The sequence below is a fragment of the Macrotis lagotis genome, chromosome 1 (assembly GCF_037893015.1).
Source record: "Macrotis lagotis isolate mMagLag1 chromosome 1, bilby.v1.9.chrom.fasta, whole genome shotgun sequence".
NCBI lineage: Eukaryota > Metazoa > Chordata > Mammalia > Peramelemorphia > Peramelidae > Macrotis > Macrotis lagotis.
In genome coordinates this window covers 629,481,948-629,508,869 of record NC_133658.1, presented here as the reverse complement: position 1 = coordinate 629,508,869, position 26,922 = coordinate 629,481,948, and the positions used below count along the sequence as shown (strand labels likewise).

The window sequence follows — 26,922 nt, the reverse complement described above, 5'->3', positions numbered from 1 at the left end:
ATCAAGCATTTTCTATAGATCATGCAGAGAGATCTATACTTCCATGATACTAAATCACAATTAAATAGGATCAATCATAAAATTATTTAGAGTAAATATGTCAAACATCTGATTTTTCCCTTTAATTTCATCAAGAATTCTATGCATCATGGTTACATACACTGTTCTTTTGATAGACATCTAGGATGGCAGTGTTAGACATATTGCAAATAGATATCAGAAACTCCTCCTTAGGTATTTATCTCAATCCAATGAGAGAGGAAGCAGAAGATAAAATTCAGCCTTCTCCTAACGCCCTTATTTTTGACATCATCCTCCTAGTCAAGTAAGGTATAAATCTCAGAATTTGATGTCTCACCTCTTCCTTCCTTTTTTTAAAATGTATTTAAGATAATGAGGTTTGAATGACTTGTCCAAAGTCACACAGCCAGGCAACTATTAAGTGTCTGAGATCAGATTTGAACTCAGTCCTCCATCCCCTTCTGCCACCTAGCTGCCCCCTCTTCCTTCTTCTTAACATAGAATTAGGCTTCAAAGTTTAGGGATTGTGACTCTATAATATCCCTTAAATTAATTACTTGACTTAAATCTTCACTGTCAACACCCTAGGTTAGGTTCTCATCTTTTGCCAAAATTACTGTAATCTTGTCACTGTCTAACTTTGTTTTTAGTCTAGGCCCCTATTCAGTCCAGATTACCCACACATCACTTTTTAATCTTACTAAGACTCTAATCATGGCACTTTTTTGATAAAAAAATATTTCATTTTCACTATTATTTGCCAAATAAATTCTGAATTCTTAGACTCATTAATAGTCCTCTAAAATCCAAGCATAAAATCCAAGCCTTATCTAATTTGGCTTGTGTCTGAGGATTTTTTTTCCCAAAATACTTAGTAATTTCCCATTTATATACTTTTTTTCCACCTTTGGTGCCTCCTCTACATTTCCCATCCACCAGTTTCATCTATTCAATTCTTCCCCTACATCAAAGTCCAATTTAAATATTATTCCTGTTCTTTCAGTTAGAAAGTATCTATATCTTCTGATTTCCCCAGATATTCTTCACAATTTATTGAACATTCATATTATAACTTAAAGTGTATCTGTCAGCACATGTTTCATTTCACAAACTGATTAGCAAGCTTACTGAAGGCAGGGGGGGATGTCTTTTTAGCTTTCTCTCTCTCTCTCTCTCTCTCTCTCTCTCTCTCTCTTTCTCTCTCTCTCTCTCTCTCTCCTTCTTTCTTCTTTTGTTTTTGAATTTTACAAATTTTCCCCAAATCTCACTTCTCTCCCTCAGCCCCCCACCCGCACAAGTCAGTCTGATAGTCTTTAAATTGTTTCCATGCTATACAATGATCTAAATTTGGTGTGTTGAGAGAGAAAACATGTCCTTAAGGAAAAAAAATAAAATATAAGAGATAGAAAAATTACATAATAATATACATTTTTATTAAAATAAAGGTAATAGTCTTTGGTCTTTGTTGAAACTTCACAATTCTTTCTCTGGATTCAGATGGCATTCTCCATCACAGGTAGCCCAAAATTGTCCCTGATTGTTGCACTGATTGAATGAGCAAGTCTATTAAGATTGATAATCAACCTCATTTTGCTGTTATGGTATATAATGTTCTGGTTCTGCTCATATCACTCAGCATCAGTTCATGCAAATCCTTCCAGTCATTCCCCAATTGATGGACAGTCACTCAATTTCCAATTTTTGCTACCACAAACAGGGCTGCTATAAATATATTTGTACAAGTAATGTTTTTACCCTTTTGTCATAATCTCTTCAGGGTATAGACCCAGTAGTGGTATTGCTGGATCAAAGGGTATGCACATTTTTGTTTCCCTTTGGGGGTAATTCCAAATTGCTCTTCAGAAAGATTGGATACCAACTCTGCATTACTGGGATAAATCCTACTTGGTTATAGTGTATTATCCTAGTGGTAACGTTCTGTAATTGTTTGCTAAGATTTTATTTAAGATTTTTGCATTTAGGGGGTGGCTAGGTGGCACAGTGGATAGAGCACCAGCCCTGGAGTCAGGAGCACCTGAGTTCAAAACCGGCCTCAGACACTTAATAATTACCTAGCAAGCCATTTAACCCCATTTGCCTTGCAAAAATCCTAAAAAAAAAAAGATTTTTACATCTATATTCATTAAGGAGATAGGTCTATAATTTTCTTTCTCTCTTTTGACTCTCCCTGGTTTGGGTTTCAGCACCATATTGGTGTCATAGAAAGAATTAGGCAGAGTTCAATCCTCACCTATTTTTCCAAAGAGTTTATATTGAATTGGAACCAATTGTTCCTTAAATGTTTGATAGAATTCACTTGTGAATCCATCTGAACCTAGAGATTTTTTTTCTTAGGGAGTTCAATAATGGCTTGTTGAATTTCTTTTTCTGAGATAGGCTTATTTAGGTATTTAATTTCCTCTTCATTTAACCTGGGCAACTTATATTATTGTAAATATTAATCCTTTTCATTTAGATTATCAAATTTGTTGGCATACAGTTGGGCAAAATAATTCCGAATTATTACTTTAATTTCTTCCTCATTGGTGGTGACTTTACTTTTTTCATTTATTATGCTAGTATTATTTTCTTTTTTTCTTCTTTCGTTTTTTAAATCAAATTAGCCAGAGGTTTATCAATTTTATTGGTTTATTTTCATCAAACCAACTCTTGGTTTTGTTTATTAGTTCAATAGTTTTCTTGCTTTCAATTTTATTAATTTCTCTTTTAATTATTTAGAATTTCTAATTTGATTTTTATTTGGGGGGATTTTAATTTGTTCTTTCTCCAATTTTTTTAGTTGTATGTTTAGTTCATTGATTTCCTCTTTCTCTAATTTATTCATGTAAGCATTCAAAGACATAATATATCCCCTGATAACTGCCTTGGCTGTATCCCACAAGTTTGGTATTTTTTTTGTTATTGTCATTATCTAGGATAAAATAATTAATTCTTTCTATAATTTGTTGTTTGATCCACTCATTCTTTAAAATGAGGTTATCTAGTTTCAAATTGGTTTTAGGTCTCTTCCTGGTCCATTATGGCATATGATGTTTATTGTATTATGATCTGAGAAGGATGTATTCACTATTTCTGTCTTTCTGCATTTGGTTATTATATTTTCATCCCTAGTACATGGCTAATTGTTGTGTAAGTGCCATGTACTTCAGAAAAAAGGTATATTCCTATATATCCTCATTCAGTTTTCTCCAAATGTCTAACATGCCTAAGTTTTCTAACAATCTATTTACCTCCATAACTTCCTTCTTGTTTGTTTTATAGTTAAATTTATCTAAATCTTTTGGGATTTCTGTCAGGAGGTGACTGGTAAAGTCCTTCAATTTCTAGTTTACCCTCTGCTTCTAGGATCTCAGGGCAATTTTGTGGTATTGTTTCTTAAAAATGAAGTTTAGGCTCTTTTTCTTGGTCATGACTTTCAGGAAACCCAATAATTTTTAAATTATCTCCTCTGGATCTGTTTTTGAGGTCTGTTATTTTTCCAATGAGATATTTCACATTTTCTTCTAATTTTTTTGGTATAGTTTTATTTCTTCCTGATTTCTTGCAATATCATTGATTTCCTTTAGTTCCATTCTCCATTTGAAGGAGTTATTTTCTTCAAAGAGCTTTTTTATCTCCTTTTCCTGTTGGCAAATTATGCTTTTTAAGGAATTATTCTCCTCTTTTGCCTTTTGTGTTGTTTTTTCCATTTGGCCTAAATTGGTTTTTAACATATTATTTTCATCAATATTTTTTGTATTTCTTTCACTAAGCTATTGACTTGGTTTTCATGATTTATTTGTATCACTCTCATTTCTCCTCCTCCTAATTTTCCCACTACCTCCCTCAATCACTTTTCAAAGTCTTTTTTGAGCTCATTCATTGCCTGAGCCCATTTTCTATTTCTCTTGGAGGTTTTGAATACAGAAGCTTCAACTTTGTCATCTTCTGAGTATGTATTTTGGTCCTCCATGGGATTAAATTAATTTTCTATGGCCAGACTCTTCTTTTTCTGTTGCTTGTTCATTTCCTCAGCCTATGACTGATTTACCACACTTCCAAGGCTTTGAGGGGTTTTTGGGACACTCCACAGGGACCTTAATTCCTCCAAGGTCTTATGAGAGACTCTGACTGCTCTGTTACCTGTGCTCTGGGATGTGGATGACCACAGTCCCTCCCTTCTATCCTGGATCTGTGAGTAGATTCTCTGTTTAGCAATGGTCGTATGGGAGCCCAAACTGCAACCTATATCTGAGTGGGGCCAAACAGCAGAGTCCTGGTTCCACAGAGAACAGTGAAACCTCTGAAATCTCCCCTGACCCCCTTACCATCTGTGGGCTAAGAGCTCTGAAAGTGCTGGGTGGCTCCACTGATTTCCGCTGCAGGTTCTCACCACAGAGCTGCTCTGAGGCTGGTGCTCTGCTCTGAGCTCACTCTGGTGAGGCAGAGATCACTCACCACTCTTTCCAGCTGTCCCTAGTGATCCCCAGACTAAGTGGTCTGGAAACCACCCCCTCTGCCATGGACCTAGGCACCCGGCCAGCTGCATTGTGCTGTGACTGAGGCTCTTTCCAACCTTATGTCCTGATGAAATAGGAACTTCTAAGTTGTCTTGGGCTGGAAAATTGTATCATTCATTCTTTCTATGGGTTCTTCCACTCTAAATTTTGGCTAGAGTCATAATTTGATGGCTTTTGGATTTTGGGGGAAAACAAGTTTCCAAGAATTCCTTCCTTTCCACCACCATTTTGGCTCCCAGATTTATCTCACCAATAGTTTTGCTGTCTATGTCTTCCTGTAACTCATTCAACTTCTCCTCTAAGAATTTGGATACTATACTACTTGGTGCATACATATTTGGTATTGGTATTGAAATTGCTTCATTGCCTATGGCACCTTTAGGAGGATATAGTTTTCTTCCTTTACTCTTTTAATGAGATTTATTTTTGCAGCTCCTTTGTCTGAGATAAGGATTGCTACTCCTGCTTTTTAACTTCAGCTGAAGCAAAACATATTTTGCTCCAACCTTTTACCTTTACTCTCTATGTATCTCTCTTCTTCAAAATAGTTTCTTGTAAGCAGCATATTATAGGATTCTGGTTTTTTAATCCAGTCTACTATTCACTTATGGTTTATGGGAGAGTTCATCCCATTTACATTCAAAGTTATACTTATTAACTCTTTATTGCCTTCCATGCTATCTTCCCTCTGTTTTACCCCCTATTTTTACTTTATCCATATTCCCCAATATTTTGTTTCTGAATAGCATCATCTTCAGTGTGTTTGCCCCCTTATATCCACCCCTCCCCTTTCTTTCCCTTTTCCCTTTATCCCTTATCCCTTCCCTTCCTTCTGTTAGTTCCTCTTTTCCTCCCCCCTCCCTGTTTCCCTTTTTATACTTGAAAGGTAAGATAAATTTCTGAACTTAACTGATTGTGTGTATGTTAATTTTAGGCCTAATCTGATAAGAGTAAGATTCAGGTGGGTCTCACCTCCTCCTTTCTTCCCCTCTATTGCAATGGGTCCTTTGTACCTCTTAATATAATGTCATTTTCGCCATCCAATCTCCTCCATCCTCCCATCTCTTTACCGTCTCCCCTTTTAAGGAGACATTGTTTTCAAGGCATTCGGAATCACAGGCAAGTCATGAGTGTTCATTATTTCTGGGTAAGTATATTCTCTCTAATAGAGTTACAATTCTCAAGAGTTATTAGAATCTTTCTCCTAGGTGGGGATATAGCCAATTTCATCTTATGGGAAAACAGTTTTGTTTTCCCTTTTTTACCTTTTCATGTGTCTTCTTGAGTCTACTGTTTTATGTCCAAATTTTCTATTTAGCTCTGGTCTTTTCATCAGGAAGAGATGTATGTCTCTTACTTCATTAAATATCCATCTTTTCTCCTGGAAGAGATGGTTCAGTTTTACTGGATAGTGGATTATTGGCTGCATTCCAAGCTCCCTTGCTGTTCAGAATATCTCATTCCCAGCCCTTCAGTCTCTTAATGTTGATGCATCCAGGTCCTGTGTAACCCTTACTGTGGCTCCTTGGTATCTAAATTGTTTCTTTCAGGCTGCTTGAAGGATTTTCTCTTTTATCTGATAGGTCTGGAATTTGGCCACAATATTCCTTGGAGCTTTCATTTTGGGATCCCTTACCAGAGGGGATCGATGTATTCTTTCAATAATAATTTTGTCCTCTGGTTCCATGATATCAGGGCATTTTCTATTACTAAATCCTGTAATATTAAGTCCAGGCTTTTTTTTCCTCTTCAATATTTTCAGGAAACCCAATGATTCTTAGGTTGTCTTTCCTTATTCTATTCTCAAGATCAGATGTTTTGCCAATGAGGTATTTTCCTTTTTTTCCTATTTTATGGTTTTGTTTAAAAGATTCTTGTTGTCTCATGAAGTCATTAGTTTCCACAGATTCCATTCCTTTTTTAGAGAAGAATTTTCATCCTTTACCTTTTGCAACTCCTTTTCCAATTGGTCAGTTCTGTTTATGAAGGAGTTTTCCATTTGCCCAAGTGTAGTTTTTTTTTTTCCCAATGAAAGATTTTATTTATTTTGAGTTTTACAAATTTACCCCTATTCTTGCTTCCCTTCCCCCACCTCCACAGAAGGCAGTCTGTTAGTCTTTACATTGTTTCCATGAATGTGATGAGAGGGAAATCAGATCCATAAGGAAGAAAAATAAAGTATAAGAGACAGAAAAATTACATAATAAGATAATGGGGTTTTTTTCCCCTAAATTGACAGTAATAGTCTTTGGTCTTTGTTCAAACTTCACAATTCTTTCTCTGGATACAGATGGTATTCTCCATTGCAGATAGCCCAAAATTGTCCCCGATTGTAGCACTGATAGAATGAGCATGTCCATCAAGGATGCTGATCACCACCACCACCCCCACCCCTCCCCCCCCCCCCCCCCCCCCCCCCGTTGCTGTTAGGTTGTACAATGTTTTTCTGTTCTGCTCATCTGGCTCAGCATCAGTTTATGCAAATCCTTCCATGCTTCCCTGAATTCCCATTCCCTCCTGGTTTCTTTCTTTTGGTTCATATGACTTTATTTATACATTACTAAAATATTCTTGTATAAGAGTAAACATAATACCCCTCCCCCACAAAAATATAGAATCTCATGAGAAATAAAGTAAAAAAAAAAAGAGAGAGAAAATGTGTTTCAGTCTGTGTTCTGACAGCATCAGCTCTGTCTCAGATGGATCACATTCTTTCTCATAAATCCATCATAAAAGTTACTTCCATATTTTTCCGCAGTGGCTGTTGCTGATTGTAATTCCCTCCATCCATTCCTCCCCACTACCATATATTATATTTTCTCTCTCCTTTCACTCTATCCCTCTTCTAAAATGTGCTATAGGGTAGCTTAGTGGTGCAGTGGACAGAGCACCAGTCCTGGAGCCAAGAGGCCCCAAGCTCACATACTACCCTAGAGACCCAGCAACCACCCAGCCCTGTGGTCCCAGATAGGCCACCCAATCTCAGAACCTTGCAAAAACTTAAAAACAAAATGTGTTATGTCTGACTATTTTCTCCTATGATCTATCCTCTCCTCTATCACTCTATCACTCCTTCCTGATTTCTTCTAGTAAGTCTTTCTGGGCTAGAGACCAATTCCTATTCTTCCCAGTAGTTCTAGATCTCTAACTTCTAGGTAGGTTTCTATGGACCCCCCTTTTCTGATGACTTTTCTTTATTTTCCTAGGATCTTGTGTTGGGGGAAGGGCTGGCTCACAGAGATTTGGTTTTGAAACCCCTAGAGGCTTTGCTCACTTGGTTTAGTAACTCCAAGTAAGCCAGCCAGTAGGGGGTGCTGGTTACTTTCTCTGGAGTGTCTGTGGTATTGATTTGAAGCCCTCTCCCTAGGTCTGGAGGGGGTTAAGGGTGGAAGCAAGGTCTGAGAAGAGGGCTCCACTGAAAGTATGGAGCTCATGCCCCAAGGTGAGTGGATGGATGTTCAATAGCACTTTGAACCTCTCTGTGCTCCCCAGATCTCCACTCCCACTGTCAGAGCCTCCATGGCTGATCTTGGGTTGCTCCGGTTTTCATCTGTTCCTGCACTGGCTCTCTACTCTCTGTCCTGGGTTCACCCAGGATTCCAGGAGACAGACCTATTGGTAGATGTTCTTCTCCTAGCTTCTCTTTCTGGGTTTTTGTCAATAGGATTTCTGTTGAGAGGTTTCTTTCATATTATTTCTGAGGGGAAACCAGGAGACCTTAGCTCAGTGCCTGTCTTCTCTCTGCCATCTTGGCTGTAGTCATAGATTTCATCTAGAAAGTAGACACAAAAATTCTAGAAATCCTAAGAATTGCTAGCTCTATGACATTATATATTTCACTATGTATAGAGAGAGGTATGTCTGTCTAATTTTCAGGAACACTTGTGTATCTTATGATGAACTTAAGCAAACAATAAAAGTAATTGCCCCTTTTAAACCATCCTATGTTACAAAAGAGATCAATATTCCTTAATTAAAGAAATAGATTCTATTAATAAATTAATAAGATTCCCCCAAATTGGTATATAATTCAAACTAAAGTGTGTATGAAGTATGGGAAGTTAAAGATGGAAACCAAGAACAACAATGATTCTGGACCAAGAAAAGAAAAGGGGGGAGGGTAGTCAAAAATCAAAGTCTTCACCCTGTACACTATTAGCATTGTATTAAGAAGAAAGTAGGAAGGTACTGGGTTCTAAATACTTTTCACTAAAAAGAAAAATACTTATCATCTATATAGATATTTCCTTTTGATGAAATATTGCCATCACTAGATTTCCAAAATGATAACTTGTACCTGACTAATTTCAATAATATATTCAATCAAATGTGCATATTTAGTTATAGCTGTTGCCTCAGTCATTTGCAATGAAAAATTGGAAGATGTTGATGATCATTTATTAAATAATATAGATTTTAAAACATAAAGGCAAATTGTATTTCCACTTTACTGTCTAAAAATGTAGGTAAGTGGAAATTTCAGTGAATCTAAGATCAGAAGACACAGATTAGAGTTTTCAGTGTATCACAAGTCACCATGTGTAAAAAGGCTTCATTTTCCTGATTTGTGAAATTGGGGAGTTGGACTATATTAGTGACATAAACTCAAATGGAAAATGATTTCTACTGGTCTTATGTCAACTTAGAAAACCACAAATTAACATTATCTGTGTTGTATTGAATTTCTCTATTTTCATCAACATTCTAAATTATATTTTAATCTGGTATTGTCACACTAGGGAGTTTTGCCAGTTCTTGATATTTCTATACTAAAAAAAAATTTACCTTTCAACTAAAGAAAAGAAAAGGTAACAAAATGGAAACTTAATAGACATCAGTTCTGTTTTATGGAGGGAAGAAAGATAGGCTAAAGGTCAGTTAAAAGAAGCAGATCTGTTAAGGTATACAGAATCAAAGCATTTTCTTCCCTTTTTTTTACTATTTGCTGATTTATTTGATCTTTCTTTGTTAAAGACTAAGGAATTAGGGTGAGATTTTATTCTCTTTTTCATAATTTATATGTTATGTTACACTTTTTATATACATCTACATATAAGAATATATCAAATTCCTTAAAGTGAATATCTTTTGGATTGCATACATACCATCCCAACCCATTCTATCTACTTTTCCTTCAACAATTTTTTCCTTTGATTTTTAATTATTTTTCAAGAGAAATATCATGTTCCCAATTTCCCTTTCTTGATTGTGCCAAATGTTTTATTTCCCATTAATTGATTTCGTTAAGAGAATGAGTTGCGTCTAAGTCTTTCCAATCCCTTTGGCTTTTTCATCAAAGACTTAAATTCAACTTTATTTTTTTGTCCCCTTGTGAAAATGCATGACTAATTATTCATTGCTCTCATCTATTATCTGGGGAAAATAATGTTAGAACTTTTTTAAAAGATCTTTTTTGCTTTAGGCCCTCTTAAGGGGAAAAAACTAACTGTACCATAAGTTTAAAAAAATTCTGTAAATTGAGATGCAGGCTGCTCAGGAAAACAGAAATGTTTTCTCAAGTGGAGATAGCAACTGGAATTCTCTTTGAATAAGTCTCAGATCTATATCATGAATGACTAAGGTTAGAGAAATATTCTAAATTCATTTGGGCAGTAAAGTTTCTGAATAGTGTGAATTTCTTTGAAGATAATCTACTTCAAAAAGACAACTTGAAGCTTAGAGTATTGAAAATATATAACATTGATTTTTTCTTTAGCTAAATTGTAAATGAAAACCTCTGTATGTTCTATAGAGTTGATGCTTCATAGTTTCCCATATTTTGTTGTGTTTGCCTTTAAAAGAAAATTATCCAGCCACATAAGTACCTGAGTCATAAATATAAAATCATGGCAAACATTTAACATCATGCTGAATATTGTCAATATTACCCTTAATTCTCTTTCTTTAAAGAACAATTTGTCTGTTTAGCTGTCTGTCACTATAAGTTGTTGCTTATTTTTAAATAGGAGTCTAGCTATTGGCACAAAACTTATCAAACCAATGCAAGTGGTGACCTCTACTTTTCTGTCTAGTGTAATATAAGAATTTAACAATCAAAAGAAAAAGTTGCATACATTTAAGGACTCCCTATACTATAACATTTTATACTATAATTCCAATAACTTCTTATTCACTTCTTATTCACAAGAACAAAAATAAAAACTCTAAAGCAAAACAGATTTCAAAAATAACATCAAGATGAAAAGCATTGTCTTGTTCTCTGGAAGATATGGCTAGAATTCAAAATAACTTCAAGAATCAGTGTGAATAGTCATGCTTGACTGGAATGAAATATAGTAGAGATGAATTTTCTATAATGTAGTTCACCATGATTTTGGGATCAGTTCTTCTAGTGTTGAGATGATTGGCAGATGAGAGACAATTTAAAAAAATAATTATTTCTTTTCTAGATTCATTTGATTTTTTTTAAATGGCTAGCATCAGAGAAGAGACTGTACCAGTATTTGAAGAATAAGTTTTTGAATGTCAGGGTTTTTAATGCTAGATTGCATTCCCTAGGGAATTCTGCTTTTTCAGAAGCCTTTAAAACATAGACCTTTTGAGGGATGGTTTGTTTGCATCTATCTGTCACAAAAAAGAGAAGACTAGTTGGTTTGGAAAACACTTGCCACCATATATACTTCTAATTGAGGTCACATTACACCCAAAATGATTGTATTCTGACTTCAGTAATTATACTTATCTGGAATTCCTCCTGTCCTCCAAATTGAATGAATATTTTTTTTAAAAAAACTCATGAAATACTTAGTGTTTCTAGGGCAATATAACACTTGCCATTTATCTCAGTGGTAACAGAAAGAGTTGGCCCAGTATGTTCTTTGGTAAGGCAAAATGTTTTTATTAATATGATCACTGTGTATGGTTTTTTTATTATTGTCCTATTAATCACCCTCCTAATGGGAGCAATAGAGTGAAATTCACTTTGAATCATTAAGCGAATAACCTCTGACAACTTCAGAGGTGGCCTGATATATTCTTTCCTCTTTACTGTTAATATTTCATTGTGTAATTACAGCTCCCAATCCATGTGCAGCTAATGATGGCAAAGGCCCATGCTCACACATGTGTCTGATTAATCATAATAGGAGTGCTGCTTGTGCCTGTCCCCACCTGATGAAACTGTCCTCAGACAAGAAGACATGCTATGGTAAGGTTCTTCAAGTGTTTAGCAAAAATTCAAATTAAATTGTTCTAGACTGCATAAATGCTCAGATTTTTACACTGACTGCAGGAAAGGATTTGCCATTCCTTGAAAATGTTTGAGACAGTGGTATTTCCTAGCAATGTTGATGATTCATCTACTTTCAGAAAGATTGACAGACACTTTAAAATATGCAATATGGGGCACTCTGCTGTTTATTACCTTATTCATGTTTTCTGTTACTTTTGCTTTTGGTGTGTTAGCAGAATTTATCTCTGGGAAACAGTGAGATTTATAAGTGTAAAGTGTATCATCAGAAAATGATGATGCAGGTAGCCTGCATAACAAAGAAGTATTTAAAAGCTTTAATCTCTGCCTGTACTTCATCTGAAGTCATTTTTAGAACATTTGAGTGGGGGGGATTAACAATTTAGAAGGAAAATGGGGTACAATTTATAACTTTGCAAGATGCAAAACAGATTTTAAATAGCACATTTATATACAAGTTAGGAAAGCAGTTATAATAGTCTTATTTTTAATAATGAAAAGTGTATTTGTAACCTCATGGGTTTAAAAAAAGGGAGGGATAGGAAGATTTTTAAAGCTTAACACGGTGTCTTAGTCACATATTTTAGGATTTTTATAGTTTTAAGTTACTCATTAAAATGATACAACGTGTATAATATGGTAGTAATAATACATCTTAATTAATCTAGAGAACAAAAAAGAATAAAATATCAACAAAGCTTCTTCCTATTCAGGTTGTTCCCATTCACTCAAAGGAAGATACCTATAAATTCAATATGATGAAAATTGTTCTCATTAATGTTTATAGGCTAAGGAGTTGTGGTTTTGAAAGTAAATGCAGCCCTTTGAAATCAAGCTTTAGAAAACTGCATGCAAATGTGATCTGCTAAGTAACTTATGAGCTCATTGTAATTCAGTGATAGTATTAGAAATGAATTCTTAGATTCTTCAAAATTCCATTTAATTTAAAATAAGACTCCTTTATGATATACAAAAAACAAATTTAGAAAATTGATATTTTTAGACTTTATATATTTTAAGATATTTGTTTATGTTATTTGCATATAGATTCGATGTAGAATGAACTTGCTTAAAATAGAAAAAGAAAAATGATTTTTAAAATGAACTTCACAGGTTTATTTCTATGAAATGAGTTGATTAAATATTGGTCATTTGTGAGCATTATATTCTCCATTTTATATTAATTAAAAGCTTTCAATAATTAAAAAAAATCTTGCTAACCAATCATATGAAAAATAAGCTTTCTGGAATATTTGAACCCAGTCAGTTTTACAAATAAAAATCCCTAATTTCTTCTTTTTCTTTCCTAGAAATGAAAAAATTTCTTCTCTATGCAAGACGTTCAGAAATAAGAGGAGTGGATATAGATAATCCATATTTTAACTTCATCACAGCCTTTACTGTCCCTGATATAGATGATGTCACTGTCATAGACTTTGATGCCTCAGAGGAACGTTTGTACTGGACGGATATAAAAACACAAACTATTAAACGTGCTTTCATTAATGGAACTGGGTTAGAAACTGTTATCTCAAGAGGTAAATAGCTAAAGAATTACTGCCACTAAGTTAGAGCTACAGCTAGATACATGTTTATAATCATTTTAAGTTTTGATGCTTCATATTTACATTTGCCACTCCAATTTTGGAACAGCTTCAAAGTAGTTGCTGGTAACACTATAGTTACACTTGTAACTCCATTCTTAGTTGCTTCAAATTTCCAATTTTATATTTTTTATTATATAAAATTTTATTATTTATATTTATATAATATTAAAATTTATATAAAATTCCAAATTTTATATTTTTTGTTTTCTCCCCCTCCCCCCAGATTTCCAATAGAAAATTATTAAAATCTTTGATTTAGAGCTGGAAAGGATCTTAGGGGTCTTCTAGTCCAATTCTTTTATTTTATAGATGGGAAAAAATGAGGAAGGCCATGGAGGAACAGTTACTATCCTGAAGTCACCAAAAGAATAAATGAAAGAACCAACAATTGAATTCAGGTCTCTTTCTTCCATGTCACTTGTTCTTATACTTATTTTAAAATGGCAGAAGTGACTCTAAATTCATTAATGGCCCCTTTAAGCTTTGAAGAAGTTATGGAAGACTGACCTTCATCCCAATTCCCAGATAAATCTGGACTCCACTTATCTGATGCAGGAATTTGAAGCAGAACACAGAGAAAATGCAGTAATCTTCTGAAGTTTCTCTGTACTGTGGAGAACATTCTCCATTCAATCTTTGGGTCATACTCTCTGGGACAAGAGAAGGTTTAGTTTAGTATATCATGTGCAATAAATGCTTTCTTAGTTACTCCATGGGGACTTCCCCTGTGGCATAGCATTGGAGAATACCTGGAACCAGGTGCTAAACCACTTCTTAAGCACCACCCTTGTCCCACCTACCAGAAGGGTATTTGAGAGGACTTTCACTGTCTCTCATTCTCTTTTTCTTATTGCCTTTTCCCTTCTGGATCTGAACTATGCTCATAGTCTCTCTTTTTCCCTGTCGCTGTCTACCTGTCTGTCTGTCTATCTCTCTCTCTCTCTCTCAACTAGATCTGCATGGTCTGGCCATGTGACTGTAAAAATATGACCCAGCTCCCTGTGGCTAGATCCATATTGATCTAAGCTTCTCTTTCTTTCTTTCTTCACTCTTCTCAGCTTCTTCTCTTTTCTCTTTTCCCCTTTTTAACTTGATTACTACTTTCCCAGCTTGTAATTATCAATGTTGATCTAAATTTCTTTCCTTCCTTTTTCCTCTTAAACTATTTTAACCTTAACTTCTGCCTGTCCTTCAAGTAGCTCACTTTTTGGTCTTAAGCTCACTTTGCTGTCTTAAGAGAGAGAGCTTAACCTGTGAACCATTTCCAGTCACCTGTGAACTTTATGTACTAACTTGTGAACTTTCTGAAACAACATATGAACTTTGCAGTACACTGTGAATTAAAATCTAAACCTTTTTTCTAAATTAATTAAATTTTTAAAAAAATTTTCATTAAGCAAGAAATTTAAATCATATATTGGAAATTAAAGTTATAATTACAAATGGCACATCAGTCATATCAAGAAGGATTTGGGGATTTAGAAGTAGAAATTTAAGAAGAGACTTCCTTACCATTTGGATCCTTCTGAATTGAGATCTTTAATTTTTTTAATCACCTTTCTTCAAATCCTCTCTCACTCTCCACTTTCCATAGATCAGTCAGAATTTGTATTCATGGAGAAAGTTGATGCAAGTCATTTCTTTTGGTTCTTTAATAATAATAACAATTAACATTTATATGTGCTATACTACATTGTTCTAAGCACTTTACAATCAGTGTCTCATTTGATCCTCAGGACAACCCTGGGAGGTAGATGCTATTTTTATCCCCATTTTAGAGAACAGAAAAATCCTGAAGATTCTCCTGCAGATGAGGAGTTTCCTAAAGATCAGTCCATATGAATAAGTCACTTTAATGAGTAGACTAAATAAAGTTATTTAAATTTAGGCAAATTAGAAACACTAGTATTCTATTGAATTGTGAGGTGAAAGGTCTCACAGAATTAGCATGACGTGAAGGTATTGAATTACCATCATGGCTTTGAGATTAATCAAGCTTCCATGCATTCCTTCATGCTTTCATTTAGTCATGAGAAAACTTCTATTGATTGCTTTCTGTATATCAGACATTGTGTGAAACAGTTCAAGAAGATACAAAAATAAATAATTACTTCTTCATTTTCCAGCTCTCTAAACCTCATAGGTAAATTTGGAAGGGGAAAAGAGCTACCCACAGAATGTACAGCATAGCTATACTTTTAAGGATCTATGATTTTATTGTTGGGGGGATTCCCTCCACTCCTGATCTATAATTCCTAATCTTAGAGAACAGCAAGAGTATCAGGAAGGTTAAGGGACTTGACAATGATTACACAACTCATTGTGTGTCAGAAGCAATACTTCTATCTGGTTTCCTGACTGAGTTCAGTGCATTAGCCATTCTGCCAATCTTCTTCTCTGCTGAAGGTAATACATTTGATAATCACTTGTTAATTGAAATGCATATTGTTTTGCAATACTAATCAGCACCAGAGGTGTTGAGTGAATGAATTATCAAATGAATGAATAAAAAATTTTTAGAATATCTTCTAAGCATAAAGCACTATTCTAAGCACTGGGAATAAATAGAGAAAAGTAGCACAATCCCTTGCTTTCAATTAGCTCACCTTCTAATGGTGGAGACAATACACCAGGAAAGTTCATTTGGAAGTCAGATGCAAAGATCCTAGTACTTATTTCAGAAATGTCTGCTTAACCAAGAGTTAAGAAAAATTCCCCATTCATTTTAGGAGCTGCTTGTTTTCACCATTAGATTATCCTTTCATAAAGATTCTCCCTACCAGCAAGAAAAAAGAACTGCTTCATTCTGCCTCTAGGATCTCCAATAGCCTAATAGCACATTCTTCCTTTGAAGTAAAATTTCTATTTTAGATGGTCACTAAGTGACATTTCTGCTTATTTCACTGCTTAGACAAACCTACTTCTGACATTTATTTTATTGATATTTTTTACAATATATTAAATTCTCAAACTTTAAGTAGGTCTTTAAACTTAATTCTATACCAAGGAGTAAACTGTTCAGTTTAGTGTTTCTTTGGAGCACAGAACTTTTGAGAATTTTGTTTTTAATACATTTCTTAACACAAGTCTCTTTGCTTATCAATAGATAATTTTTAAATAAAGTTTTATCAATAAGATTTTATAATCACTTTTTAGTGTTATTTGCAAATTGTTTTTACATACATTATCCTATTTGAGTCACATTATAAGATAATAATATGAATATCGTTACCCCATTTTCCAGATATAGAAATACTCTTAGATTGGTTCATATTACCAAAAATCACAGAGCTCTTTTGTAAATGTCAGAAGCAGGTTTGAACCCAGGTTATCTCAATTCCAAAGTCTGGTACTTGATTTATTTTTCAACTTAGACATATATCTTTTATGCACACTAAAAGCAACCTTCAAAATTAAACAATCAGATTGTCCCAGGCAAACAAAAGAAACTCTGAATGTTTAAATATCTCTTTACATTCTGCCTTAAGTATTCACAGTTAAGTAATTTAAAAAACCAAGGACTTCAGTGTAGAATTTAGGAAGAAATAGGGATAAGGACAATCTTTTTTTTCATTTGGCCAGTTGCTGCAATTTCCAGCTTTGCTGGAGAGTTCTCTTTTTATTTTTTCAAGTTTATTATTTGCATTATTTAGAACAGTTTTTTTTTAATCTTGAGTACCAAATTCCCCCCTTCCAGGCCTTCCCCCACCCATTGAATATACAATCTCTCTCTCTCTTTCTCTCTCTCTCTCTCTCTCTCTCTCTCTCTCTCTCTATATATATATATATATATATATATATATATATATATATATATATATATATAATATTTCCATATTTGTCATGTCACACACAAAAAAACTCAAGAAAAATAAAGTACAAAAACATACTCTAATTTGTATGCAGAATTAATCAGTTTAGAAAACTTTCTTTCATAACTTCATGTGAGCAATATCTTTTTAAGGCTTCTCTTTCAGTTAGGATAGTCACCTCTCCTGAAAAGTGAGAACACCTCTTCCTACATCCTCTAAAACTAATGTTCATCCTGTAGCTTCAGAGGTATCCCTGAGCCAGTTTGAAAGCTTAAAATACGCATTGCACAGCTCATCTTCTTAAAATTAAGTTTGTTGAAATATGATGAAGTGAACCAAGGGCTTTGCATATTTCCTCAGGCATCTTTTTCATCCATTTAGACCCTGACTCTTACTCTTCCACCTCCTACTTCTGACCTCATTAATTATTCTGACAAAGCCATCAATCAAACCTTATGCTAGACAATTTAAAAAAAAAACATTTATTTTGAAAAGTATTTATTATTGCTTTCTTCTACTTCTATTATTGCCAACTTCTTTAGGAATAATAGTCCAGCTAAACAAATTGCCACATTGGCCATGTTCTAAAATTGTTTTCTCATTCTGCATTTTAAGGCCATTACCTCAATGGCAGGAGATGAAGGTTGAGTTCTGTGCTTCTGATTTTTTTTTTCTGTCCTGTCTAACTCTAAAATGAGACTTTGGTATAGTGAAAAGAAGTCAGGAGACTTGGTTCTAATCCTGGTTTTGCTTCTTACTTACTGCAACTACCTTGGACAAATCTGTTTCTCTTCTTTGGGTTTCATTTTTCTCTTTGTAAAATGATTAAGTTGAATTAGATCAAAGAGTTTTAATGGGCAGTTAGGTGATGTAGTGGATAGAGTACCTGGCCTAGAGTCAGGAAGAACTAAGTTCAGATTTAGTCTCTCCAGTGCTGTGATCCTGGACAAATTACTTAACCCTATTTACAAACCACTCCAGTGTCTCTGCCAACCGAATAACCAAACCAAATTCATTTTACTAGGAGCCTCTCTTCCTCATATCATGCCTTTTTATTGTACACTAGTCATATAGACCACAATGCATCCATGGTGTTTCTGCCATAGTGCTTCTTTAATGTGAGTGATTTAGCCTTAACATATCAGTTCCAAAGGCTATTCTCTGTATCCAAAATTTAGTTATAAAGAATTACCAATGGGACTGAGAAGTTAAGTGTCTTGATCAAGTTTCACAGTCAGTATTTGTCAGAGGTAGACCTTGAACCCAAGTCTTCCTGTCTCTGGTGTCATCTCTCTACCCACTTCCACTAATTCAAATCTATCTTTCATTGGGACTAATATTCATTTACTCAGAGAAATTCTTTTGAAACTGAATCACTCCTACTTTGAGTGATACCATTTTTAATTATAGCATTAATATCAGAATTAAAAATAATTGTTCTTTAAAAAGTGATTCAGGGAGAATGAAAGAAATAAAAGCTTAGGTATATAATAATGATGACAAAAAGAGTAGATAGGGACAAGAGATTTAAAACAACTAATCCTCATTGAGGTGAACCGAGTTTTTCCTAGGGTTTTGAACATCATGCTTTTTTTTAATCTTCTGAAGCCATAACCACTAATCTTTTTTCTTTCATTTGATGTCAAGGGTAAGAAGATAGCTAGTCAGTCTGTCCTGTAGTCTGAGGCATAAGAACTTAAGAGAGCTTCTAATAGATAGGATTTTATTGCTCATTGAAAACTTTGAAGATGTTATTGCTGCCCTCCCCCATCATTAGAGGGCTGCAAGAATTTAAATATCACTTCCCAATCTGTTATATCCTCCTTCTTAAAACTCTCTTTCTTGTTCATGTTTATTATTTCCCCAAGCATGTCCCTATTCTCCAAACTTGTATCTGACTTTCCCTATTTTGTCAATTTCACCCTAGTCTAATTTCTGTTTCTAATTATCTGGGCTTTAAATCTCAAAATCATTTATTTTTTTCTCCTTAAACATTCAAGCTGCCAAACTTTATTTTCTTTTCTCTAACCTCAACTTCTCACAAGCTTTTCCCCCCACTAACAACCTTTATATGCCTCATACATCCCACCAAAAATAATACAATTTGCTGTTTTCCAAACTTACTTTTATCACTTCTTTATATTTTTTCTTATACTATTCCTTTTGCCTAGAACATCAGGCCACCTTTTCTCCAAGATTACCTATTTAAATTTTACTTTCATGACTGGTAAAATTCTACCTCCTCCATGAAAACTTTATCGGGGCGGCTAGGTGGCACAGGGGGCAGCTAGGTGGTGCAGTGGATAGAGCACTGGCCTTGGAGTCAGGAGTACCTGAGTTCAAATCCGGCCTCAGACACTTAATAATTACCTAGCTGTGTGGCCTTGGGCAAGCCACTTAACCCCATTGCCTTGCAAAAACTAAAAAAAAAAAAAAAAACAACTTTATCAATAACTTTGCTGAAAAGGTAATTTCTATAACTTGTGTGCCTTTAGCATTTTATATTACTCTCAATTATCATTTTCCATTCTATATTATAGTTGGTTTACATGAATCTTATTGGCAGCTCTACATTATAATTGTAGCAAAGGGAATTTGTCTTTTTCAGACTTTGTACATTTCACAATATTTAGTACAATGCAATCATATGTGTTTAAGAAATGTTTGTTGAATTGAATCCCTTGCTCATATCCCCCCTTAAACTTCATCCACAGCAATTAATTTTCCAAATGAATCTTCTCTGCTCTATTAAATATGTAACTCTCTCCAAGGAAGCAGTTCTTTAACTATTCCCAACCTGCCAGTAAAGTATAAATATTGTCCATGTTCTGTCCAGATTCATTATAAGGAGCACATCCCAAATGTTAGAAATTTTCCTTACTTCTGCTTTTTCAGTGTGTCACTGGAACAATCAGAACTGGCTACCTGTTGTCCCTTGCTCTTGAGATGTGACCAGGTCATACAATTCTTTAATGAAATCATTTAATCCTATTCTTTTCCAGAATCCCTTATTTATTATATATGTTAAGTCTGCTCATACCTAATAAGCATCTCTTCATTCATTCCTTAAAGAGTCATTATGTTTATACTAAGCATGAGGTACTACTATATTAAATCCCACTAATATAAAGATGAAACAAACTGTTTAAGAGAACCTTACATATTTGGGGGGGGATAGAAACAGGAGAGACATAGATGATTAAATAAGATATATATATATATATATATATATATATACATATTAAATTCAAAGAAATTAGGGAAAGAGAAATAGCAGCTGGGGAAAGGAGAGGAATTAGGGTAGGCATCTTGATAGGAGATGCATCTTAAGTTGAACCTTAAAGAAAGTTCAGGATTCAAATAGATTGAAATGAGAAGGGGTGGGGCATTCTAGAATGACATACAGACAGCAACTAGATCAATTTGACTGGCCATTACTTTGCTATCAAATACAGAAAGGGCAGGAATGTGCAAGAAATCTTATGAAGTTTGCTGGAACCAAATCGCGAAAGTCTTTCAAGCCAAACAGAGATATTTGTGTTTTATCCCGTTGGCAGTAGAGAACCATCAAACTCTGGTCAGTAACAAGGATAGACCTATGTATTATCAATATCAGTTTGGTAGATTTATAGGGAACAAATTGGAATGGAAAAGAAATTAAGAGCAGGAGTCAGTATCTTCAACTAACCTTGTCCTCCCAAAGAGATACCCTACTCAGGTTTGTCTAACTTGTGCAGAAGTCTATATTTTGAGAGCACATAGGAAAGCATTCCTAGACTACATTCCATTCCTTCAGGGCATTTCTAGGTGACAGCTAGCTAATCCCATTACCTATGTGCTGAATTGTTATCTGGTCTCAGATAAGAAACATTTTAGTGGGGCCCTCTAGGAGGTATAAAGCCTTAATCCTATGAACTAGTTCATTCACATGTGAATTGTGACAGAAATATGAGGGGGAGGTCTCCAGTACCTCTCAGATCCACATGATTAATTGTCTAAATCAACTATTCTCAAGGCCCTGCTTTTCTCTATATATTGTATGAGTAGTCCAAGTCAGCCTTCATTTTTACATTTCCTAAATATGAGTCAGTAAGATATTCTTCTTCATGTATTATATATTTTTCAAAGAAGTGAAGGAAGGATGCAAAACAAGTTCCAAGGAGTGTAATGAATGGATTATTTCAGACAACACACAAAGCAGTAACAGAAAGCGTTCAAACATCCCCAGTCAGACTGCTTTTAAATTAGCATTCTTTTTTACCTTAAGCTTTTTTGACTTTCTTCCCCTTCTAATTAAAACATGTTGAGTTTAGATCCCTTAATTGTATGATCAAGAAACAGCAAACCAAACATTCAGATTTGACTTAATGAATCCAATCTTAATTAGAGCTCAGTAATTTGTCTTAGGAATGTTAAAGGACTTTCCTCCCTTCCTATCACTGTCAATTCCCGTTAATTACATACTTTGAAAGATGTAAAACTGGTGAATCTTTTATGGAATTTGAATCATTCCATCTTATTTCTACATAAGATGGGCTTATGCAGGTCAACAAAATGGCCTATTTTAAGTAATGCCAATTATACTATGGAGATGAAAAAAATAATCAAATTAGTTTTGGGAGGTAAGGTGCACAGCTCATTTGTTATTGGCCAGGAAATGCTTTATTCTCCAAACAAGAAAAATGTGCTACCAACTGGAGAACTGATTACTTTGATTTGCATTTGGGTCGCCTTGGACAATAAGATTACTGCCTATTTTTATTCCAGAGTGTTTACTAGTGACTCATTGACTGTTAGTGTAATTTCCATGCTAATTGTTGCTTCAGGTTTTCAACTGGCTCAGCAGTAAGGCATTAATGATTATTCATACCTCAAGAAGGGCTGATAAGGGAATGAGATTACAATCTTGTATAATTTTAGCTAACAAATTAAAGTGTAAATTAAATTTTCTCTGAGACAGAAAATGACTAGTTGGGAGAGCCAACAAAATGAGAAACTTCATTCACTTTTAATTTTCTCTTTCCTCTCTTACAGACATCCAGAGCATCCGAGGGCTAGCTGTGGATTGGGTATCCCGAAATTTGTACTGGATTAGCTCAGAATTTGATGAAACCCAAATTAATGTGGCACGATTAGATGGTTCTTTGAAAACCTCAATTATACATGGAATTGATAAACCACAATGCCTTGCAGCTCACCCAGTGAGGGGGTAAAGTATGATTGTTTCTAGATTTCCAGAAAACTCCATAATTTGATACCAAATGTCATGCAACAATACAGTGGACATTAAGTATAGGATTTAAGGACTAATTAGTAATTTCATCTCTGGAATTTGACAAGATAGATACCTAATAGAGGTCAAAGTTTTCTGACAGTTTTATAAAAACAAGTATAATACACTTCTAGCAGTTTATTAACTACTATTTCTAAAAGTGAAAGGGAAAGAGACATAGAGAAAATGCTGGTTAAAATTAAGATTTATAATATTATTACTTTATGATTATATTATGCACATTATATTTTTTCATTTCTAAAACCATAAAATAGGGCAAACCATCAACATGTTAGAGTTTCTTTACCCAGGAGATGTTAAGAAAAAAAATAATAATAATAATGATTGCAGCAGCTAACCTGTATAACACTTACTATGTACCAGGTACATTTGTCACTCACCTGATCCTCACAGCAATCCCTAGAGGAAGGTTTTATTATTGTTTCATTTTATAGATGTGGAAACTGAGGCAGGTGGGGTTTAAAATGTCTGCCAAGGGTCACACAGTTACTAAGTTTCTGAGATTGAATTTGAACTTGAATCTTCTTGACTCAGAACTGGTACTCTGTCCACTGAACCACTCAACTGCCTCCAGTGTTCCCATACCAATGAAGTCACAAAACCAAGTCTTATCCTAGACAGAGGAGAGACAGAGAGAGAGAGAGAGAGAGAGAGAGAGAGAGAGAGAGAGAGACAGAGAGACAGAGACAGAGAGACAGAGAGACAGAGACAGAGAGAGAGAGACAGAGACAGAGACAGAGACAGAGACACAGAGACACAGAGACACAAACAGAGAGACACAGACAGAGACACAGACAAACAGAGAGACACAGAGAGAGAGAGAGAGAGAGAGACAGAGACAGAGACAGAGACAGAGACAGATACAGAGATAGACAAAGAGACTGACACAAAGAGATATAGACAGAGACAGACAGAGATCTCATCAGCCTTGTTCTAGATTAGCTGTTTGATAGCATAAAGTTATGAAAAGTAATTACAAAGGTCTGGAAGACTTATTTCTATTTTCATTCTTTCTTAGGGATGTATTTATTGTTACCTCTCTTTTCCACACAGCTCTCTTGGTGGCCCATCATGGGTTCATAAGCAGAAAAGGGGGGAAATGAGAATGAATGCTCCATAACCAATTTGGGTTACAGGATAATGCAGCTACCATTATTATAAAACAAACCTAAATTAGGATTAGTCCAACCCTTTAGGTTCAAGATCTTAAAATGCAATAGGTATTCATGAACCATAAAATTCAATTACAAACTACTTTAATAATTAGGAGCTAAAAGAACACACTTAAGAGGATGTAACATTATAATAAAACAATCTAGCTTTCTTGCAACAGCACCACAGCAAAAAGCCAGGAAAGCATTTCCATGAATGTAACAAGAAGTTAAATGGAATTTGGTATTTTCCCACACTGAACTATTTGTACCTCAGACAGCAAGGAAGCAAAATTACCCAACTGCCTCCTTAAAGAGCAGTTTAGCCAAAGTAATAAGTATTTATTTATATGTTTGTATGTAACATCCATGCATGTATGCATCTATGCATTATCACATATACGCATACATTCTATACCACACATGTCAATAGTTTCATTTATTATTAACATAATATTTGAATGAGTCTAATTCTTTCCCCCTGGGGCAAAATGAGTTCCTGAGCCCAGTTAGGCAGTCATTCACATTATACAAGGGAAAGTGAAGAAGCAGGTTGAGAGTAGAGCTACAAAAGTTTCAGGCAGTCTCAGGGCACTACTCCTTTCCTCCCCTTCTCTGGAGCAAAGCTTCCAAGCACCTATACTAGCTGGCTTGGATAATTCCTGCCTGATTCAGACCAAATTATGAAAGTGATTTTATTTTAAAGAGAAAAAAATTTTCATGGTAGATTGTCTCAGTAAAACCATGTAAAAACCAAATTGCCCTTCCTCATTCCCACTACATGAAAGCTTGAATGCTAATATAATTCTGGCCTTATTATATTCTTTAGAGTTTCTCCCCCCTCCCCTATATTACTACTATAGATAGGGCTAAAAGGTATCATTTTTGATGAATTCCTTTTTTCTTTTTAAGGAAACTTTACTGGACTGATGGAAATACTATCAATATGGCAAATATGGATGGCAGTAATAGCAAAATCCTCTTTCAGAATCAAAAAGATCCAGTTGGTAAGCATATGTGATATTGACCAAAGATTTTTGGGAAATGATAAGCATGCATTAAAGACTAATGAAATTTGAGATTTTAAAGAAAGGAAATACTATGTATTTATTTTTCAAATAAAATATAAATTTAACAAAATAAATAACTCAATGGGATCCATCATTGTGGTTATAAGAAATGTTTTTCTCTCTCAAGGCTCACATTATCTGTGTTTAGTGTGGACATTTTAATTCTTTGAATAATGGGTCCTTCCCAATGATACCAAAGTGATGTGAGTTAATGCAATATACTCCTTTCTTATTGAATCAGTTCTTATGTACTCATGCAATTATTCTTATGCTATCAGTATCTGATACTGTGATTTTTTAATAATAAAGTTCTTATTCTTTAAAGTGCTGCCTGATTGATAGACAGTGGAGTATATTTATATAAAATACATTTTTCTTGCACTTACAAATCTACTGAATTCATTACTGATCATTGAACCAATCCCTTAGAATAATCTACATTTAACTAGCATTAAACCAAAAAAGAAAACTAGAATTTACTATCAACAACTCTCCTGCTTTCTGGCCACTTTACAAATTCTGTACTTAAACCATAAACTCCAAAGTTGACTTCAAGTTCCTAGGCTGACTTCATATTCTAAAGAAGTATATCAACAAACCATGCACTATATTGTTTAGGGTATGTCCTCTTTCAAAACTGAGTGTTTGAAATTATAATGAAATAACCAACGAATTGTAAAGAGCAAGAATTTTTAACCTTTCTCTTGTCCTTGACCTTTTTGATTATCTGATAAAGCTCCTGAGAATCATATATAATTTTTATATAAATGTATTTATTTTAAATGTTTTAAAATAAAATATATGGGATTACAGAGGAAATCAATTAAATTAAAATTGTTACAGATATATATATATATATATATATATATATATAATTTTTTTGGCATAGGAAAACAAGGAAATAGAGGTTTGTAATTTCTATCTGGATAATAAAAAAACATAATTGGTACCTTCAGAGGAAGAAAGATTTTTTTCTTATACTAAAAAACAATGTTTCAACCTTTGGTTTCTTGTTATTCATGAAATGGTGACATCATTTTTCTTGAACAATATTCGTTAACCATAGCCACAATATTCTGGTTTGAATTTAAAGAGAGAGAAATCTCTATATGCTATCATATTTTATTCCTAACTTTCGTTGCTGTATCACCTCACTGATTCCTCTTATTTACTTGATTTTTTCAGAGTAAGAATTACCACATAACTCATTGCCTGCTTAAATACAAATACCTTTTAAAAAAAAGAAAGAAAATACCTTATTTATAATGCCATGTTGACCATTCAGTTTATAGAGGAAACAAGAGAAAAATGATGAAAATTATTCATTTGACTTTATAGAGAAAGTATTCTGCTTTTGAGTCTGTGAAAATCCATATACTTTGCTAGCCTTTTAGCAATTTTTAACTTTTGGGAATGTGGAAGAAGTTTATTTCCTTGAGAAATGCTTTCATTTTTATTAGAGAGAATTCAATAAAGGTGTTATATCATAAAGGTATGGAATAAATCAATCTTTTCATGTAATCCATGGAGTAAACTTCAGATAAAAAGTAACATAGTTAACAACTCTTTTTCTTCATGCTGTTTGGTCTCAGATCCAGCACATAATTGAAATTCATTGTAGAGATCAAAATTAAAGACAGATTTAATGCTAACATTTCACTGTGGTAGAAGGTAGGAAGAAAAAGATACAAGGGAATAAATATGCAAGATTATGACCACATAAAATGGACCTAATGGGGAAAAAAGCAATCCCATCTGTGCTTATCTAGAATTGTATAGAATATTTTATCCTGAAAGGTGAATATGTTAGTGACATTAGGAGCAAATGAAGTCTAGAGTATATAATTTGGTAACCTAGAGATTAGACCTAAATTTTAATTTATATGTTCTTTCTGGTAATTGGAATAACAATTCCCTTAGTGATTTTAAATTCTGATTTCAGTGTTGAAATAAATAAGAAAAAGACTTCATTTATAAAATGTATTTTACAGCAACTAAATTACTGTTCTTGCCATTGATCTACAGAGCTAATAATGTTACCATCAAAATATTTTATTAGGTATTTTTTCATAAGTTATTATCTACAACGACCAAATTCTCCAAAGAATTTTAACATACAAAGATAGAACACCTTTTCTCACATGCACTAGCTATTTGACTATGCTATTGTTTTATCTCAGTAGAATTCTTAAAGGGGGCAGGGAAAGAACAGATTCCAAGAAGGAATAATAGAGGGAA

General features: G+C 34.2%; 1 protein-coding gene across 4 annotated transcripts in view; it reads left to right on the top strand.

Annotated features, from left to right (window-relative positions):
• The window catches only part of LRP1B (LDL receptor related protein 1B), a 2,479,914-nt gene that overhangs the window by 1,707,172 nt on the left and 745,820 nt on the right, over nucleotides 1-26,922 (top strand). For all 4 annotated transcript variants that reach the window (XM_074215080.1, XM_074215079.1, XM_074215078.1 and 1 more), the window contains exons 28-31: nucleotides 11,578-11,709; nucleotides 13,062-13,289; nucleotides 22,205-22,379; nucleotides 24,527-24,621. In XM_074215080.1, the coding sequence (XP_074071181.1) occupies nucleotides 11,578-11,709; nucleotides 13,062-13,289; nucleotides 22,205-22,379; nucleotides 24,527-24,621 (630 nt within the window). The remainder of the gene's footprint in view (nucleotides 1-11,577; nucleotides 11,710-13,061; nucleotides 13,290-22,204; nucleotides 22,380-24,526; nucleotides 24,622-26,922) is intronic.